This window comes from Salvelinus sp. IW2-2015, linkage group LG22, assembly GCF_002910315.2.
Source record: "Salvelinus sp. IW2-2015 linkage group LG22, ASM291031v2, whole genome shotgun sequence".
NCBI lineage: Eukaryota > Metazoa > Chordata > Actinopteri > Salmoniformes > Salmonidae > Salvelinus > Salvelinus sp. IW2-2015.
Window position 1 is genome coordinate 18336294 of NC_036862.1, and position 17999 is coordinate 18354292.

At 45.5% G+C, this 17999-nt stretch overlaps 1 protein-coding gene across 1 annotated transcript in view; it reads left to right on the forward strand.

The window, feature by feature from the left end:
- schip1 (schwannomin interacting protein 1) overlaps positions 1-16753 on the forward strand; it is a 64740-nt gene extending 47987 nt beyond the window's left edge. The window contains exons 4-10 of the mRNA XM_070434099.1: positions 5655-5760; positions 5960-5975; positions 7937-8054; positions 8705-8902; positions 13243-13366; positions 15527-15620; positions 15942-16753. Of these exons, the coding sequence (XP_070290200.1) occupies positions 5655-5760; positions 5960-5975; positions 7937-8054; positions 8705-8902; positions 13243-13366; positions 15527-15620; positions 15942-15993 (708 nt within the window). The 3' untranslated portion in view covers positions 15994-16753. The remainder of the gene's footprint in view (positions 1-5654; positions 5761-5959; positions 5976-7936; positions 8055-8704; positions 8903-13242; positions 13367-15526; positions 15621-15941) is intronic.
- Positions 16754-17999: the final 1246 nt, after the last annotated feature.

Sequence of the window (17999 nt, forward strand, 5' to 3'; positions counted from 1 at the left end):
AGTGTGTGGTGTGTGTGTGTGTGTGTGTGTGTGTGTGTGTGTGTGTGATAATGCATGCTATCATGCTGATACATTATTCCACTGGTGTACATCACACAGTTCTTCAAAGGGAATTCAAATGTTTTCATGTTGCAATTTTGAATCCTTATTGTCCCCTATTTGTGTGTGTGTGTGTGTGTGTTGTGTGTGTTGTGTGTGTGTGTGTGTGTGTGTGTGTGTGTGTGTGTGTGTGTGTGTGTGTGTGTGTGTGTGTGTGTGTGGTGTGTGTGTGTGTGGTGTGTGGTGTGTGTGTGTGTGTGTGTGTGTGTGTGTGTTGTGTGTGTGTGGTGTTTGTGTGGTGTGTGTGTGTGTGTGGTGTGTGTGCAGCAGATGAGATTTTTGTGACTCATATCCATCAGTATCAATTTATATTCATCCTCCTCGCTCCCTTTCTCATCACCTCTCTTTTTTCCTCCAGCCTTTTCTATCGTCATTCTATGGCACTTGTCATGTTTTTCTAGTGTTCCTGCTAGTTTTAGTAGTTATCCTGCTGTTGTCCTGATACTCTGAGTGAGTAAATTGAAGGTAGTCTAGTCTGCTCTGCAGATGTGTGAGTCTCAGTAAGATGAAGCATTACACACTGTGGAGAGATGAGATTGAAATTGTAACAAATTGAAGAATGACATTCAGCTAGTGTTATATATGGGTTTTTAACCTGACAAATATCTTCAAGGTGGAACGCAACATTAATTAGCTTTTTATAAATTTACGAGAAGAGGTAGATTGAGAGAGAGAGAGAGAGAGAGAGAGAGAGAGAGAGAGAGAGAGAGAGAGAGAGAGAGAGAGAGCGAGAGAAGCATAGCTGTGATAACTGTTCTCTCCTCTCTGTGTGGCAGGGTTAGCTTTGGTTCTGAGTGAGGCTAGGTTTCATGTGAACCGGCTCATACTGACCCACTAACTGGGTGTGTGGTAGAGGGGGGGAGAGAGAGAGGAGAGTGAGAGAGACAGAGGGAGGGAGGGAAAGATGAAGGAAGCGCTGGATAACACAGACTGTGCTGGAATGGATGATGTCATCTGTCCAGCCTCTGCCCTCTACCTCACTGATGACTACAAACTCAAAGAGGTAAAGGACATGGAAGTAATGTTGCTTCTGGTTATCTATCGTTCTGGTATTTAGGTACTGCATGTTTTACCAGTGTATTGGCACTGTTATAAACAGTGAACAGAAGGGTCTCTTTCCTCAGGATAATGTCAAGGGTGGAACATGTTGCTAACGGAAACGGTTTCCTTCCTGTGTTTGTGAGTTTGACTTGTAGATTTGGTGTGACCCCCTCCACACACAAACTCTACAGTCAATGGCTCTGTGTGCAAGGCACCAGTGTGCTGGGACACTGATATGGTGTTGGTGTGGGACGTAATGTGAGGATTGTGGATGACATAATGAGGACGTAGTGGAGACAATGTAATGCGTAGGTTATGTGGGGTGTAATGTGGTCTTAGTATGTGATGTAATGCTGTGATAGTGGTATTGGATCTCATACTGCAGAACTCTCTAACTCACTATGGGTTCRTTCTTGGTCATGCTGCCAGTCTCTCTGAGGAGGCAGTGTTGCCCTTTTAAGTCTTTGCTCTCAGATTCCTGTAGCTTCGTGTTGAGGCGTGCTCTCATTGTATTCTCAGGTCAAACACGCACACACACACCAGCTCACATGTGACTCTCAGGGTTATTGTCCTGGCCAAATCCACTCTACCAAACAGCCCCTTCAACACCCCTCCACTCATCTCTCTCACCTTCTCTCGCTCCTCCTCCCTCTCTCCTGCCGAACTCCTGCTGCGGTCTGTTCAGAGTAACAGGGCCAGCCTGACTGTGACCTGTGTTTGAACTGTACCAAGGTTCTGAGGTCAAGTCCCTTATCAGGAGAGGAATGCACCGCTGCATAAACCAGCAGGTCTCACGCCTCAGATAGCAGACACGGAGAGGGTGCAAAAACACACACACACACATGCACATACACGCACACACTGTTTTGACATAAAATATCTGAAGCGTTATTTATGGGGAAACTGTAGATACTCAAGGTCTCTTGTCAGTCCATAGGACAACAACTTGAGATGAAGGCTGATAAAAAAAACGATGGTTTCCCTAAGATCTTTGCCCTGCAAAATAGTGTTTTCAAGTAACTAAGCACCATAAAGTTTAAGAACACACTCACACACATTCACAGTGGACATACTGACTTGTGTGTTTATGTGTGAGGTCAGCGCTCACGCCTGGGAAACTCATCATAGTGAGTCCGTCCTCTTTGCTGACCCAATAACACTACCACACAGATTGAAACTGCATTACACACAAGCTGTCGTAATCTTTCTCTCACACATACACTCACTTTGTCTCTTTCTCTTTCACTCACACCAACAACTTTCTTTTTAAGCGTTTCCATATTCTCGCTGTATTTTTGCAGTTTTTGTTTCTTTTCTGTCCGACACTCACACGCACACGCGCTCCCTCACACCCTCGTGCTCACGGGATCTGGCCTGTGTGGGTGAACAGGCAGTTCCTCAGACCATGGTGCGAGGTCAATGGCAAACCCTCCTCTCCTCCAATGAAAGGCCTCCATTGTTCAGAGTGAGGGAGCGCTGTGGCGGAAGAACGACGGAAAGGAGGAAAGAGGGACAGGAGAGGATGGTAGAGACAGAGGGGAGAGCAGGGGAGGAGAAGGAGAGGATGGTAGAGACGGAGGGGAGAGCAGGGGAGGAGAAGGAGAGGATGGTAGAGACGGAGGGGAGAGCAGGGGAGGAGAAGGACATGTCTTATCAATGAGGGTTTTCACAAGAGAAAATTGCTTCTGAAATTTGAGGAAAAACACAATTTAGCACAGTGGCGTTTCTCAACATCTAATTTAGGAGCTGCAGCACATTTCACAGGACCAGGAAATGAAGTCATTTATCAGAACTTTGTTGACTGGGGGCGCATATGACTCTCTGATACATACACCTACACACACACAACGTCAAACACTGTGGAGCGGAGGCTTGGCGCACAAGGAATTGTGGTGATAACACAGGGAATGTTTGTTGGGAGGAGAAGGAGAGGAAAGCTCTGTGACAAATCTTAAATGAATGGCATGACTATTGTGGCGAGGAAAGGAGAGAAGTTAAAGTGAGAGAAATGGGTCCATTTGCTATCCCCCACAGTCACAGACGTCTATGCGGCGTACTGACCACCTCTTCGAGGGGTTTATGATGCTGCCCACGACGAAATCCTAACCCGTTCTCTCTCACGCCTCCAACCAGCAGCCCTTTCRTAAGTTAGCCAGTTAGTTAGGGGGCTTAACGTGAAGGAAGGTAGTCCTGTTGGAAGGCAGGTGTGAAATATAGAGGGGTTCTACTATGGTAGATGTGTTAGGTAGAGGATTATGGTTGTGTTAGGTTCTGCCTAAAAGCGTCCGCATGCTTCCCATCTGAAAAAAGTTTGTGCATATATTATGACGTATATTGTGACGTTTTTGTTAGTTTTGATATTCGGCAATTGTTTTTTCGGCAGTAGGGATTCTTCAATTAAGTGCAATAGTTTCCATCATAATGGAGAATGTTCCTTCAAATGAGCACTAAGACAGCATTGAACGAGACGACTCGTTTTCATGAACATTTTTTCACTTGAGAAATACTGCCTCAAACATCTTAGTTAGATGTCAAATAGCACGACTAATACCTCCTCGGCATGTACGTCAAAATGAATGACAGATTTCATGAGTTCTCTTCGATTAATTCTGACTATCTTGAGGAAGTGTATATACTGGCTACCACGTCTCAAGAGGGACAAACAGTACTATTGCCTCTTTTTTCTAATTTTTCAAAGGAAGGTCTTCTAAGGGAGTATGTGAGGCACAGATGTTCACTTCGCCTAGCCGAGTTCTGCTAGGAGCCAACCCAACTTAGTATGCAGAAGCCTTTAGGGGCGTTTTAGAAGCAATTTGGGTCTGTTTACAATGATACACCCAATAAGAATGGTGATGAATGTAGGAATGCGAACACAACACACTCACACACCCACACTGCCACTTCACCCCAAACATTACAACCTGACATTCCAATACAAAGACCACCTACCACCTAACATAAGTACCCCCACCACCCATGAGGCTAACATAACAATGGCTACTGTCACTAACACCTCTCTGTTGTGACACAAGTGTCCTTGTCTGTTATTATGGTTATTACAGCAACAACTCAGGAGCGCCACTACTCAGCACTGACACCTGCTGGGCAGATAGGGAACCGCAGACACTCGGTGTTATAACATGACACTGTGTAGTGTACAGGGAGTTAGAAGTGGTTTGTGTGTGTGTGTGTGTGTGTGTGTGTGTGTGTTGTGTGTGTGTGTGTGTGTGTGTGTGTGTGTGTTGTGTGTGTGTGTTGTGTGTGGTGTGTGTGTGTGTGTGTGTGTGTGTGTGTGTGTGTGTGTGTGTGTGTGTGTGTGTGTGTGATTGTTAGCGTCTGAGGAGTGGTAAAGTGATGCTGTTAAATATCATCATCTTGCCTCACTCAGTACCCCTCGTCACACTCTCTTTCTCTCAACTCAGTCACACACACACACACACACACACACACACACACACACACACACACACCACACACACACACACACCACACACACACACACACACACACACACACACACACACACAGGACAGAGTTAAAGGAGAGGGATAACACTCAAGGCTTCTGCCATCTTCTCCTTTGCTCTTATTCCCCTCTCCTCCAAAGCCTTCTCTAAAGGCTTTCCCCTCTCTTTCTCTAAACCTCTCGCCTCTCGCCTCTCCTGTTGTCTGAAAGGCCTGCTCTTTGTGTGTGTGTATGTGTGTGAGCACTGAAAGGGTTTTTTCTTCCTCCGTCTGGGCCTTTAGAGAGGGTCAATATTTCCCCCCAAACACTCCTCGTTCTGGAGGACTCCCAACCCCCCGGCACCAAAACATACACTGCGCTGTATCTGACTCTGGTACCCATTTGACTTCCCAGCACCACCTGTAACAACAACAGTCAAACAGTCCTGTAGCGGCCTTGAACAGTCTAAACTCTCACACTGTGTTCTCTGTCTACTGATAGGCCTGGTTACTGTGGCTGATAACCCAGCCCAGGGAGTGTGAGAGAAAGCCTGTCTCTACACACTTCTTCTCATGCTTGTGCACGGTGACATTCACAAGGTTTCCATGTGTTTGACACCAATCTATTCACTCCATTCAAGCCATATGAGCCGTCCTCCCCTCACCAGCCTCCTGTGGTGCCATTAGCACATATGAGTGTTCCTCTGGGTGTGAGTGTGTTAAGCGCTGCCAAGGCTGTCTGGGTCAGAAGTGGGAATTCCTACTGGAAAACAGGCCAAGAAGGCAGGCATGCTTATAGTGCTATTAGACAGGGATGCTCAGTGGTTTAGGAATGTGTGTGTTTGACTGCATGAGTGGAGAGAGTGACCAGTGAAAATGTGTTGGACTCTCTTTCTCTCATACATCTGCTCCACCTAGTGGTGAATAGTTTAATATTATTGGTGTCTCGAGCTGTCCACATGTTTCACAGTCTTTGTCAGTTCCCCTCCTCACAACATGGTTACTGCTAAACTCATGGAGAAGTCTTCAGTCCTATTATTAGCCTCCTTAACCCTCTCCTCTCCCCTCCAGGCCCAAAAGAATGAGAGGGAGTCCATCCGGCAGAAGCTGGCCCTGGGTAGTTTCTTTGACGATGGGTCGGGGTATCGTATACTCAGCTGCAGCAAGAGTGGCATGCGCCAGTTCTGTCCTTCAACGGGTAAGACAATTATCATCATGCTGTACCATTCAATGCCCTACAACGCTCAACCAAGTACACACGCTGACTGAAGATGGGGCGGGCCGGGCGTTCAGTGCGGGTTGGAATAGTTTGCAGCCGTACAAGGACTCTTACAGAATTCGTGTATGAACTTTTGTTAACTCTTGCTGAAAACAAGCAAATTTAGTCTCCGGGTTGACTATCATGCGCCCCACAATGACAAGGCAGCACACAGTAGAATTAGACATGATAGACCGGCTTGGGAAGCTCTCACCTTGACTGGTAAACTCATGGGTTACCACTTCGCAATGGCTGCCTGTATTGTGATGCCAATATTTCAATGTAGAATGTTGTTCCTTCAAATGATGCTAATCTGATGGGCTCATTAATGAATGTTTTTTTGTAATGTCAGTTGAGTTGAATCAACAAATCACAGCACATATTTTACTATTTACTTCCTGCTTTGCTCCTATGGTTACACTCGGCAAGTCGGCCATTAGGTGGCGCAGTCCCAAGTGGTCGGCAGCGGGTCTAGGGCAACTGCATCTCAGTGCAAGGAGAATGTTCACTACCGTCCCTGGATTTCGAATTCCAGGCTGGTATCACTCCGCGCTGTGGATTGGGAAAGTCCAATCGCACAAATTGGGCGGCATTGTCCATGTTTGGCTGGGTTAGGCGTCTATTTGTAAATAAGGAATTTTGTTCCTTGAACTGGACTTGCCTAGTTAATATACGGTTTTTAAAAATCCATTATGCTGTCATTGCCTTGAATGGGGATGGCCGTTCTATTTTTCTATTTCTATAACAGCACTTGCAGTCAGGAGTGGAGGAGAAGAGAAAATTATGCGTAATTCATTTTTGGGGACATTCAAACTTTTATTATGGTAACCGCGGTCATTTGGCTGGCCAATTACCTTCATCCAAAATTCCATGACCATCACAGCCCTACCCACACACACCACACACACACAGCCACACACACAACATACACACATGAAAACACACAGATTACAGACTACAGATCAGTTTCACCCTCAGTCCCAGTCCCTGTTCTTGAGAAGCAATGACATCACTCTCTTTATGTGTGTGGGCACTGTCACTAGAGTGAAGTTTCAGGTTACTGGACATTACTCTAACAGAGTCAGATTTGACCTTTTGTTAATGCCTGTAAAAGTGTCTATCTCCTGGAACTCTGTAGGGCCATCTCCCCAACACAAACAGACTCCTGCTCTCTCCCTCTGAAACCACTGTTCACTGTTGAGAGTAAGGGACATTTCCTCTCTCTTTCTCTGCATCCCGGCACTGTGGATTTCACTTCCCAAAATGCACTCCTACACACACCATCAACCTTTCTGTTAGCAGCCTTCCATGATACACACACATACAGTCATACACACAAAGACACTCGCACAGTTCATTCATCTGAAACTATGATATATGCATATCAGAATTCTCACTAAAGCAGCTCTTATGGGGTGCACTCACTGATGGATAAGTTAGGTACTTCCATCAACTGCTTAACTAATTCCAAGGATAATTTTGATGCTCCTTCCTCTGAAACTACCAATCAATTACTCTGGTCTGACTAAATCTGGACCGATTGGGTCCAGGCTGTGTAATCGATCAGGTTTTCTCTACATGTGTTTGTAATTACTGCTTGAAAGAAGCCGATTATTGATCCAGAGTGGTTTGATCCAGATCTTACAGGACTCAGGTCTTCTGAGGTCTAGAGAGCCGTCGTAGTCTAGCTGATTGGATCGAACCCAAGTTAGAGCAAGAGAGGGAGGAACAGAGTAGACACAGACATACTTATTAATGCTATGGAAGGCTAGCCACTATTACAGTTCTATCACAGACACACTGAGACATCGGCGGAGAGTTAGAGGAGGGTTTGGCCTGAGTGGAAAACTAGATGGGACTGTTATTGAGTTTCTTTCTCACCAGCGGTGCCTAGGTGCATCTTATCTGGGTCAATAAAACCCTACAAGCAATTATTGCTGAGCGAACTTTCCTTAACCCATAGAACTTTCCCCCCTCCGTTAGCCCATAGTAATGACGCATCCTCTCCCTCCTCTTTCTCCCCCTCTCTCTTCCTCCTCTTCCTCCCCCTCTCTCTTCCTCCCCCTCTCTCTTCCCTCTTTCCTTCTATCTCTAGGCTGCAGAGTGGGATGAACCTGCAGATCTGTTTTGTCAACGACAGCGGCAGCGACAAGGACAGCGATGCAGATGACAGCAAGACAGAGACCAGTCTGGACACACCGCTGTCCCCCATGGTACACACTGACCACACACACGTTCATATTTCTGTGTGAATATGTTTCTCTCACTATTCGGGATTCACACACAGAGTTTGCTATATGAGTCAGAAAGATAGCTCTCAGTAGGACTTGTGTGGAAGAATGACAGAGCAAGAGAGAGAGAGGGAAAGGTAGATTGAGAGAGAAATATAAATTCTTAGAGGGATCTACTGTGTGACTCATGTACTCTAGATAGCACACTCAGTAAGACTGTGACAGAATGCGAGCGAGAGACAACGACAGGGACAGATTCGGTATGAATCAGAGCGATARCCCTGGGTTAGCGTGTGGGGGAGAGTGAATGGCCATGCTCACGTTTTCTGGCCCGTTAACCAATACACCAGCAGCAAATGAGGGTTGAATATGAACACGCTCTCTGAAGGACATGGGTGAGTGGCCACGGGCTGTCTGACAGACACAGACACGGTTAATAGAGAGGGGGAGATAATCCCAGTATTTATAACCATCTGGTATAGCTCTGAGCTGTTTCCCTGTCTGACTGACCTCTGTGTTCAGTGAATGACCTATCAATGACCACACAAGAAGAACGAAGACCCAACGGGAATAAACCACTAACTTTTCCTTATTTCCCATTCTTCTGTCTCCACTCTCTCCACGTCCCCCAGTCGAAGCAGAGTTCGTCCTACTCTGACCGGGACACTACGGAGGAAGACAGTGAGTCTCTGGAGGACATGGACTTCCTGAGCAGACAGAAGAAGTTGCAGGCCGAGGCTAAGCTAGCCCTGGCGATGGCCAAACCCATGGCCAAGATGCAGGTGGAGGTGGAAAAACAGAACCGCAAGAAGTCCCCTGTGGCAGACCTGGTCAGTACCGTCGCTTTAGGCAACGGGCCTGTAACCTCAGCCTCTAGTCAGTGTTTCTAACCCCTGGTCTTTTCAGAGCAAACCATCCACACTGGTCTTCTTTAACATTGTGATGATGTCACATAGTAGACTTTCTCTGCCTTCTCTGCCACTTGGCGACCATAGCCATGATTATTTTAACATTCTCATCTGCATCAGTGCCCCCCCAAGCACACACACACACAAAGTCCCACATACACACACACAGATACACACACACACACCAATATCTCCACCTGGGCAGAAGACGTTACTTATTCAGTAAAGAGGGGGTGCTTGGGTTGGGGCGATCTATTATTAATATCCCAGAATGGACTGGGTGACGTGTTTGGGGATGTAGTCGTGCCCAGCAGTCAGAAGAGATGAGTGTCATATCTGAGGCCCTGTCACTAAGCTAACACACTGGTGTAATGAACACAGGGGCAGATTAGGACCTGTCACTAAGCTAACGCACTGCTGTACTGAACACAGGGGCAGATGAGGCCCTGTCGCTAAGCTAACAACTGGTGTTAATGAAACACAGGGGCAGATTAGGCCCGGTCACTAAGCTAACGCACTGCTGTACTGAACACAGGGGCAGATAAGGCCCTGTCGCTAAGCTAACACTCTGCTGTACTGAACACGGGCAGATGAGGCCCTGTCACTAAGCTAACGCACTGCTGTACTGAACACAGGGGCAGATGAGGCCCTGTCGCTAAGCTAACACACTGGTGTAATGAACACAGGGCAGTTAGGCCCAGTCACTAAGCTAACACACTGCTGTACTGAACACGGGCAGATGAGGCCCTGTCGCTAAGCTAACACTCTGCTGTACTGAACACAGGGGCAGATGAGGCCCTGTCTCTAAGCTAACACACTGCTGTACTGAACACGGGCAGATGAGGCCCTGACGCTAAGCTAACACTCTGCTGTACTGAACACGGGCAAATGAGGCCCTGTCGCTAAGCTAACACTCTGCTGTACTGAACACAGGGGCAGATTAGGCCCGGTCACTAAGCTAACGCACTGCTGTACTGAACACAGGGGCAGATAAGGCCCTGTCACTAAGCTAACACACTGCTGTACTGAACACGGGCAGATGAGGCCCTGTCGCTAAGCTAACACTCTGCTGTACTGAACACAGGGGCAGAGAGGCCCTGTCGCTAAAGCTAAACACTCTGCTGTACTGAACACGGGCAAATGAGGCCCTGTCGCTAAGCTAACACTCTGCTGTACTGAACGCAGGGGCAGCGCCATGCTGTGGGCAGACTCACACCTATCTGCTCATTCCTGGGTACAAGTTCTCAATACATTTGTTATAGAAATATACAAGAATGTGAACCTTTACCAGTTGATTTCAGCCCTACCAAAAAATACATAGTCAGAGTGCAGGCTGGCACCTGGCCAATTTGTTAAGCCAGTGGCCGTGGGGTTGAGTGCCAGGGGATCTTGCGTAAGTCACTAATGACAGGAGAAATGAGGGGAATGTGTGTGAGGAGAGGTTGTTTTTTACACCAGATACCACGCTTTAATTCACTAAAGCCATGTGGCCTTCCAAAGAATTTACACAAGAATTTACACAACACTCCCACCAAGAGAATTACATTATTTTAGTTTTTCCCCATTCATGGCATGCTAAGAGAATACTGATATGATGAAATACTTGAGTATTGTTGTTGGTGGTGTCCTTATTCGTATTGCAACTAACCTCACAAGCCAGTAATATAACTGAGGGAGGAAACTCCGCCTCAGACAAACACAATGAGCCCAAACACATATCGTGACCAAAACACTACCACTCGCGGTGGCCGGCTCTCCCCCCGCATCTCTCACTCTCTCTCTCTCTTCTCACACCTCCGCCTCTCTCTGCATGTCACTGACTTCTGTGCTCCCTCTCCGAACTGAAACAGTGGCACATGGCAGAGGGGAAACATGGGACGTAGCGCAGTTGCATGGGTGCCAATGTGAAAGTGAAAGAGGAGTGAGAAACTCTGACAAGAAGAACCAGCTAAGCGATCACGCACAATCACGAGTCATACAGCAAAGGGGCAATGGAAGGAGCACATGTTTTCTCACCATTAGACACGTTCTCTCTCTCTCCTAAGCTAAGTAGAGAGAGAAAGGAGATGCACACAGATGATAGAAATAGATTGAATAAGGGATCGAGGGAAATTCTCATACCCAGCGAGCCTAAGAAAGAACATGATGCTTTATGATTCACCTTGGTTACTCTCTAGGGTTAATGTCAAACCTGCCCCTATTGAACCCAACAAGGTGTGGTGAGTGACATACAGAATGAGAGAGAAGGGGAGAGATAAAGAGGTGGATGAGAGGAAGAGAAACTGAAACTCTTGAGGGAAACACAAACGACAGCAGTGAAAGGCGGTGTGTTGATTTGACAAGAACAAACTGTCAAAGAATTCAGGGAAGACAAAGAAAGAGCGTATAGTGTGTTGCTTACTGCCAGGAGCATAGCCGCGGGAAGTAGTTTGGGGGTGGGGGTGCTACGATTTTTGTCCTGTTGAAAAACAAATGATAGTGCAAACCAGATGGGATGGCGTATCGCTGCAGAATGCTGTGGTAGCCATGCTGGTTAAGTGTGCCTTGAATTCTAAATAAATTACAGACAGTGTCATCAGCAAAGCACCCCCACACCGTCACACCTCCTCCTCCACATGCTTTACGGTGGGCAAAACACATGCAGATATCATCCTTTCACCTACTCTGCGTCTCACAAAGACACGGCAGTTGGAATCTAAAATCTAAAATTTGACTCCAGACCAAAGGACAAATTTCCACCGGTCTAATGTCCATTGCTCGTGTTTKTTGAACCAAGCAAGTCTCTTCTTCTTCTTTGTGTCCTTTAGTAGTGTTTTTTTTACCTTTATTTAACTAGGCAAGTCAGTTAAGAACAAATTCTTATTTTCAATGACAGCCTAGGAACTGCCTTGTTCAGTGGCAGAATGACAGATTTTTACCTTGTCAGCTCGGGGTTTCGATCTTGCAAACTTTCGGTTACTTTCGGTTACTAGTCCAACGCTCTAACCACTTTGCAGCAATTTCACCATGAAGGTCTGATTCACACAGTCTCCTATGAACAGTTGATGTTGAGATGTGTCTGTTACTTGAACTCTATGAAGCATTAATTTGGGCTGCAATATCTGATGCTGGTACTCTAATGAACTTATCCTCTGCAGCAGAGGTAACTCTGGGTCTTCCTTTCCTGTGGCAGTCCTCATGAGAGCCAGTTTCATCATAGCACTTGAGGGTTTTTGCGACTGCCCTTGAAGAAACCTTCAAAGTTTTTAAATTTTCCGTATTGGCTGACCTTCCTGTCTTAAAGTAATGATGGACTGTTGTTTCTCTTTGCTTATTTGAATTGTTCTTGCGATAATATGGTCYTATGGTCTTTTACCAAATAGGGCTTTCTTCTGTATACTCCCCTACCTTGTCACAACACAACTGATTGGCTCAAATGCATTAAGAAGGAAAGAAATTCCACAAATTAACTTTTAAGAAGGCACACCTGTTAATTGAAATGCATTCCAGGTGACTACCTCATGAAGCTGGTTGAGAGAATGCCAGGAGTGTGCAAAGCTGTCATCAAGGCAAAGGGTGGCTATTTGAAGAATATCAAATATCAAATATATTTTGATTTGTTTAACACTTTTTTGGTTACTACATGATTCCATATGTATTATTTAATCGTTTTGATGTCTTCACTATTATTATACAATGTAGAAAACAGTAAAATAAAGAAAAACCCTTGAATGAGTAGGTGCTCTAAAACTTTTGACTGGTAGTGTATATTCAGATTTTTCAGGGGGTGCTACAACACCTTCAGCACCCCTACTTCCCGCAGCTATGGCCAGGAGGAAGGAGACAGAGTTGTTTCCWGTAGCTCTCTATGACTAGGGTCAGTTCAGGGACCATTGCTCTACTGTATATTGCTGTGACAGTCAAGTCACTAGGCTGACCCCTGCTGGAGAGATTGGGCTTTGCATCGTATTACAGTCTAGTGCTCCAGCTGGGCAGCTCCTGTAGCATGGGACTGCTTTCAGCAGCTGGGTATATTTATGAGATGCAGATTAAACTGAAATGGCGCCTTTCCTCAAGCATCTGCACCATCTTGCACACACAAACACACATAGGCCTACACACACTCACACCCAATAATATACTGCAGTGTCGTTGGGTTCTGTAGTGCCCAAGAATCCATATCAGTGAGTGTACATATTTTGTACATGTACATTTCCGATGTGCTGTATGTTTCTGTAAATGTGTGTGTATTTCTAACTGGTGATGTGTGCGTTTCTCTCTAGCTGCCCCACATGCCCCACATCAGTGAGTGTCTGATGAAGAGGAGCCTGAAGCCTACAGACCTGAGAGACATGACCCTGGGACAACTACAGGTTATAGTCAACGATCTGCACTCCCAGATAGAGAGTGAGTACCAAACACACACATTTACATTACATTTACATTTAAGTCATTTAGCAGACGCTCTTATCCAGAGCGACTTACAAATTGGTGCATTCACCTTATGATATCCAGTGGAACAACCACTTTACAATAGTGCATCTAACTCTTTTAAGGGGGGGGGGGGGGTTAGAAGGATTACTTTATCCTATCCTAGGTATTCCTTAAAGAGGTGGGGTTTCAGGTGTCTCCGGAAGGTGGTGATTGACTCCGCTGACCTGGCGTCGTGAGGGAGTTTGTTCCACCATTGGGGTGCCAGAGCAGCGAACAGTTTTGACTGGGCTGAGCGGGAACTGTACTTCCTCAGAGGTAGGGAGGCGAGCAGGCCAGAGGCTGTCTCTTATACACATCTAGATGTGTATAAGAGACAGTCTCCGTAGGCAAGCACCATGGTCTTGTAACGGATGCGAGCTTCAACTGGAAGCCAGTGGAGAGAGCGGAGGAGCGGGGTGACGTGAGAGAACTTGGGAAAGTTAAACACCAGACGGGCTGCGGCGTTCTGGATGAGTTGTAGGGGTTTAATGGCACAGGCAGGGAGCCCAGCCAACAGCGAGTTGCAGTAATCCAGACGGGAGATGACAAGTGCCTGGATTAGGACCTGCGCCGCTTCCTGCGTGAGGCAGGGTCGTACTCTGCGAATGTTGTAGAGCATGAACCTACAGGAACGGGTCACCGCCTTGATGTTAGTTGAGAACGACAGGGTGTTGTCCAGGATCACGCTCTTATACACATCTAGATGTGTATAAGAGACAGGGGCCAAGGTTCTTAGCACTCTGGGAGGAGGACACAATGGAGTTGTCAACCGTGATGGCGAGATCATGGAACGGGCAGTCCTTCCCCGGGAGGAAGAGCAGCTCCGTCTTGCCGAGGTTCAGCTTGAGGTGGTGATCCGTCATCCACACTGATATGTCTGCCAGACATGCAGAGATGCGATTCACCACCTGGTTATCAGAGGGGGGAAAGGAGAAGATTAATTGTGTGTCGTCTGCATAGCAATGATAGGAGAGACCATGTGAGGATATGACAGAGCCAAGTGACTTGGTGTATAGCGAGAATAGGAGAGGGCCTAGAACAGAGCCCTGGGGGACACCAGTGGTGAGAGCACGTGGTGCGGAGACAGATTCTCGCCACGCCACCTGGTAGGAGCGACCTGTCAGGTAGGACGCAATCCAAGCATGGGCCGCGCCGGAGATGCCCAGCTCGGAGAGGGTGGAGAGGAGGATCTGATGGTTCACAGTATCAAAGGCAGCCGATAGGTCTAGAAGGATGAGAGCAGAGGAGAGAGAGTTAGCTTTAGCAGTGCGGAGCGCCTCCGTGACACAGAGAAGAGCAGTCTCAGTTGAATGACTAGTCTTGAAACCTGACTGATTTGGATCAAGAAGGTCATAAGGTCACACACACACACACACACACGTTTTTCTATTCTTGTGGGGACCTAAAATGTATTTCCATTTAAAATCCTATTTTTGTCTAACCTCTAAACCTAACCCTAACCATTAGCCTTTGTCCTTGTGGGGACGTGGGACATTTCCCCAAGAGTGAGAATTTTCCTTGTTTTACAATCCTTGTGAGGACTTTTGGGGATTTCAGGTCCCCACGAGGATAGAAGAACAAGACCACAAGCACACTCACGCACATACACACATTGTTAGTTAGGGACGGTATCTTTCGTATTGACAGTCATTTCAGACAATGTAAGTTGGATGCACGTGTGATGATACTGGTGAAACACGTACAATACCTCATTTTACAAAGAAGGCCCAAAAATCCCCCACAAAAATGTTGCTATAGAATCTTGTATTTTAGTAGCATGGTTTAAAAAGAAATGCTCCAATCGAAATCTGTGTATCGTATGACTTGGGGCTGGATTCAATCCGTATCGTGGAAGATCCGTGTTATAGCTCGATTGAAATTATATATAAAAGCAATATTCCCACGTTCGCGGAGACTGCGTTCACTGTAACCGCTGCAAATGTCGGCTCAATCGGAAAGGACCTTTTAACACAGATCTTCCGCGATACTTCTGCGATATGGATTGAATCCAGCGCCTGGTGTATGTTAGTGTTCTAATGGTGTGTTGTTGCTCTAATGTTTTTCTGACGTTGTTCTGATGTTTGTCTTCTCCAGGTCTGAATGAGGAGCTGGTGCAGCTGCTGCTGATCAGGGATGAACTGCACATGGAGCAGGATGCCATGCTGGTGGACATAGAGGACCTGACCAGGTGGTGATGCTATCTAACACACACACACACGGAGACACACACACACACAGCCTCCGGGGCTATGACCGCAAACAGGCCAGGAATGATTGGGGAAACTCTGTCTTTGGGACTGATGTTTAGCAAAGGTTATACATTTGCATGATTTTCATACAGAAGCACACACAAACACACGCACACACACAGCTGCAAGAACAAGGACCTCAAACAGGCCAGGGAATGATTAGGGGAACTCTGTCTTTGGGACAGACGTTAACCACAGTGTGATATATTTGCTGCAGCTAATAAAGTAGTTTATCTAATCATCATATTGTTTTTACTCAGGCATGCTGAGAGCCAGCAGAAACACATGGCTGAGAAGACCCCATCCAAATGAGACACCTCGACCCTACCCCATCCCTTTACTCCACCCCTGCCCCATCTTGGTCCCTGTGCCCTGCCCCACGTCTCTCGCTGCTCTCCCCCTCTGTCTGCCCCTCTCCCATGGTGGCAGCAGCCAGAGGAAGGCCACCCTTTCATTTGCTTCTGTGGTTGTCCCAGCGCTAAAGACAGAGAATGTCCTGCTTCCTGGGAGAAGAGGAAACTGATTGTGTGTTGTCATGGATACTGTCCCGGCTTCCTGTGCAGTGATCGGGCTTGCTTCGCTATTGTTTATTTTTAACTTTTTACATCCACCACTAAATTATAACTGTCAATACAAAATGGTGGAGAAAAAATAATAATAATAGTGAGAAATTAGTAGAAAGTCAGTTAAAAGAGAAAAAAAGAAACATTGTATAAAACTATGAAGACTAACTTCAGACTATTTTAAGTTGAACGGTAATTTTTAAGTATTTCAAAGTCAACCTCTTTTTATTCTGCACAATTGGTAGTTTTCAACTGAGAAATGTTTATTTGAAGGTGCTAAAAGAGTGTAAAGGAAACATGCCTGCCTTGTAGTGGAGTTGTAACYTTTGGTAATACATTCACTCTGATCGGTCTTCAACATTTTGTGAATGTTGATTTTCTGACACGAGTCAATTTAAATGAATAAATGTGTTAATATCATTTACATCCTATTGTATTGAGAATTTTTATTTGAGGGAAGAAATGTTTATGTACAGATATGTAAAATAAAAAATTAACTTTGTTTCATATATTGTGGTTTGGTGTGCAGTCTGTTTAGAAAAGTGGACAGAGATGGACAYGTTGTTGTAAATATTATAAGTGCATACTGTATGTCCATATGGCGAAACACAGTACATTAACAGTGCATTTATAACTATTTCATAATTATGTAATACTAATACTGACAAGTGCATTGTAGGATTTTGGACATAATTCATAAATGAATAACCATACCGACATCACTGCCACCTGGGAAGAGAAAAGCTGATCACTCCGCTGAATATTTTATTTAGAGGCAACAAGAGTATGAAGAATGCATCAGTTTTTCTATTATAATATTTTTCGATGAACAGTCAGACAAAACCACCTTATTTTAAAGAGTAGATGATTTTAAACCTTAGGCCTAAGATAGCTCTGTGCTTTACTGTGATTGTGGTTTTGAAAGGTCTGATCTCATATCAATGGTCACAACCACAAGCATCATCCACTTCTGTGAAACTCTCCCCTGCAGATTGACTCACCATGGCCTCTCTTTCTCTACAGGCCTTGAGAGTCAGCCTTTACGGGAAGAGGTGTACTTTCTTAACTAAACAGGCCAATGGTAAACGAATTCAAATGCCAGGGTTAAAATTGTGGAGGTGTGCAGGGGTCATGGGCAATCCCATTACATTTTAGTCATGGTTTAGCAGACTCGTGCATACATTTTCGTACTGGTCAACCGTGGCAATCGACCCCCCCTCCCAAATGCCACTGTCACAGGGGGATTTATGATTGATTTAAGATTAAATCATCTAATCAACCCTATTATGGTCAACCATGTTACTTTATCTGACACTTAATAGGCATTTGCTTTATTCTAAAAATACATTTTKGGGGGGACATGTTTTTTATTAAGTTGAACACGTGCTCTTTATGACAGAATATACACATTTTGTGAAATCTAACGTAGTTCTTTTAAACAAGTTACTTCTCAAAAGGCACCGAATTGGTGAAACAACCACTTTATTCTGACCCCTGTGGTGAAGAACTCAATCAAAAGTTGGGAAATTACACATATTTCCTATTTACATTGTTTTTTGTTATTACGAAATGTATGTTTATAATGCATTATTGAAAGCATGTAAAGCTTTGCAAAAAAAAAAAAAAAAAACAATGAATGTAGTAGTTTAAGACAATCAGCCTTCTAGAGAAGAGGCTCATGTCAAAGTAGACTAAAGGCTACTACCCACCCACAATATCTCTAGGCCTATAGCACAATCATTTAGAAAATGCTTT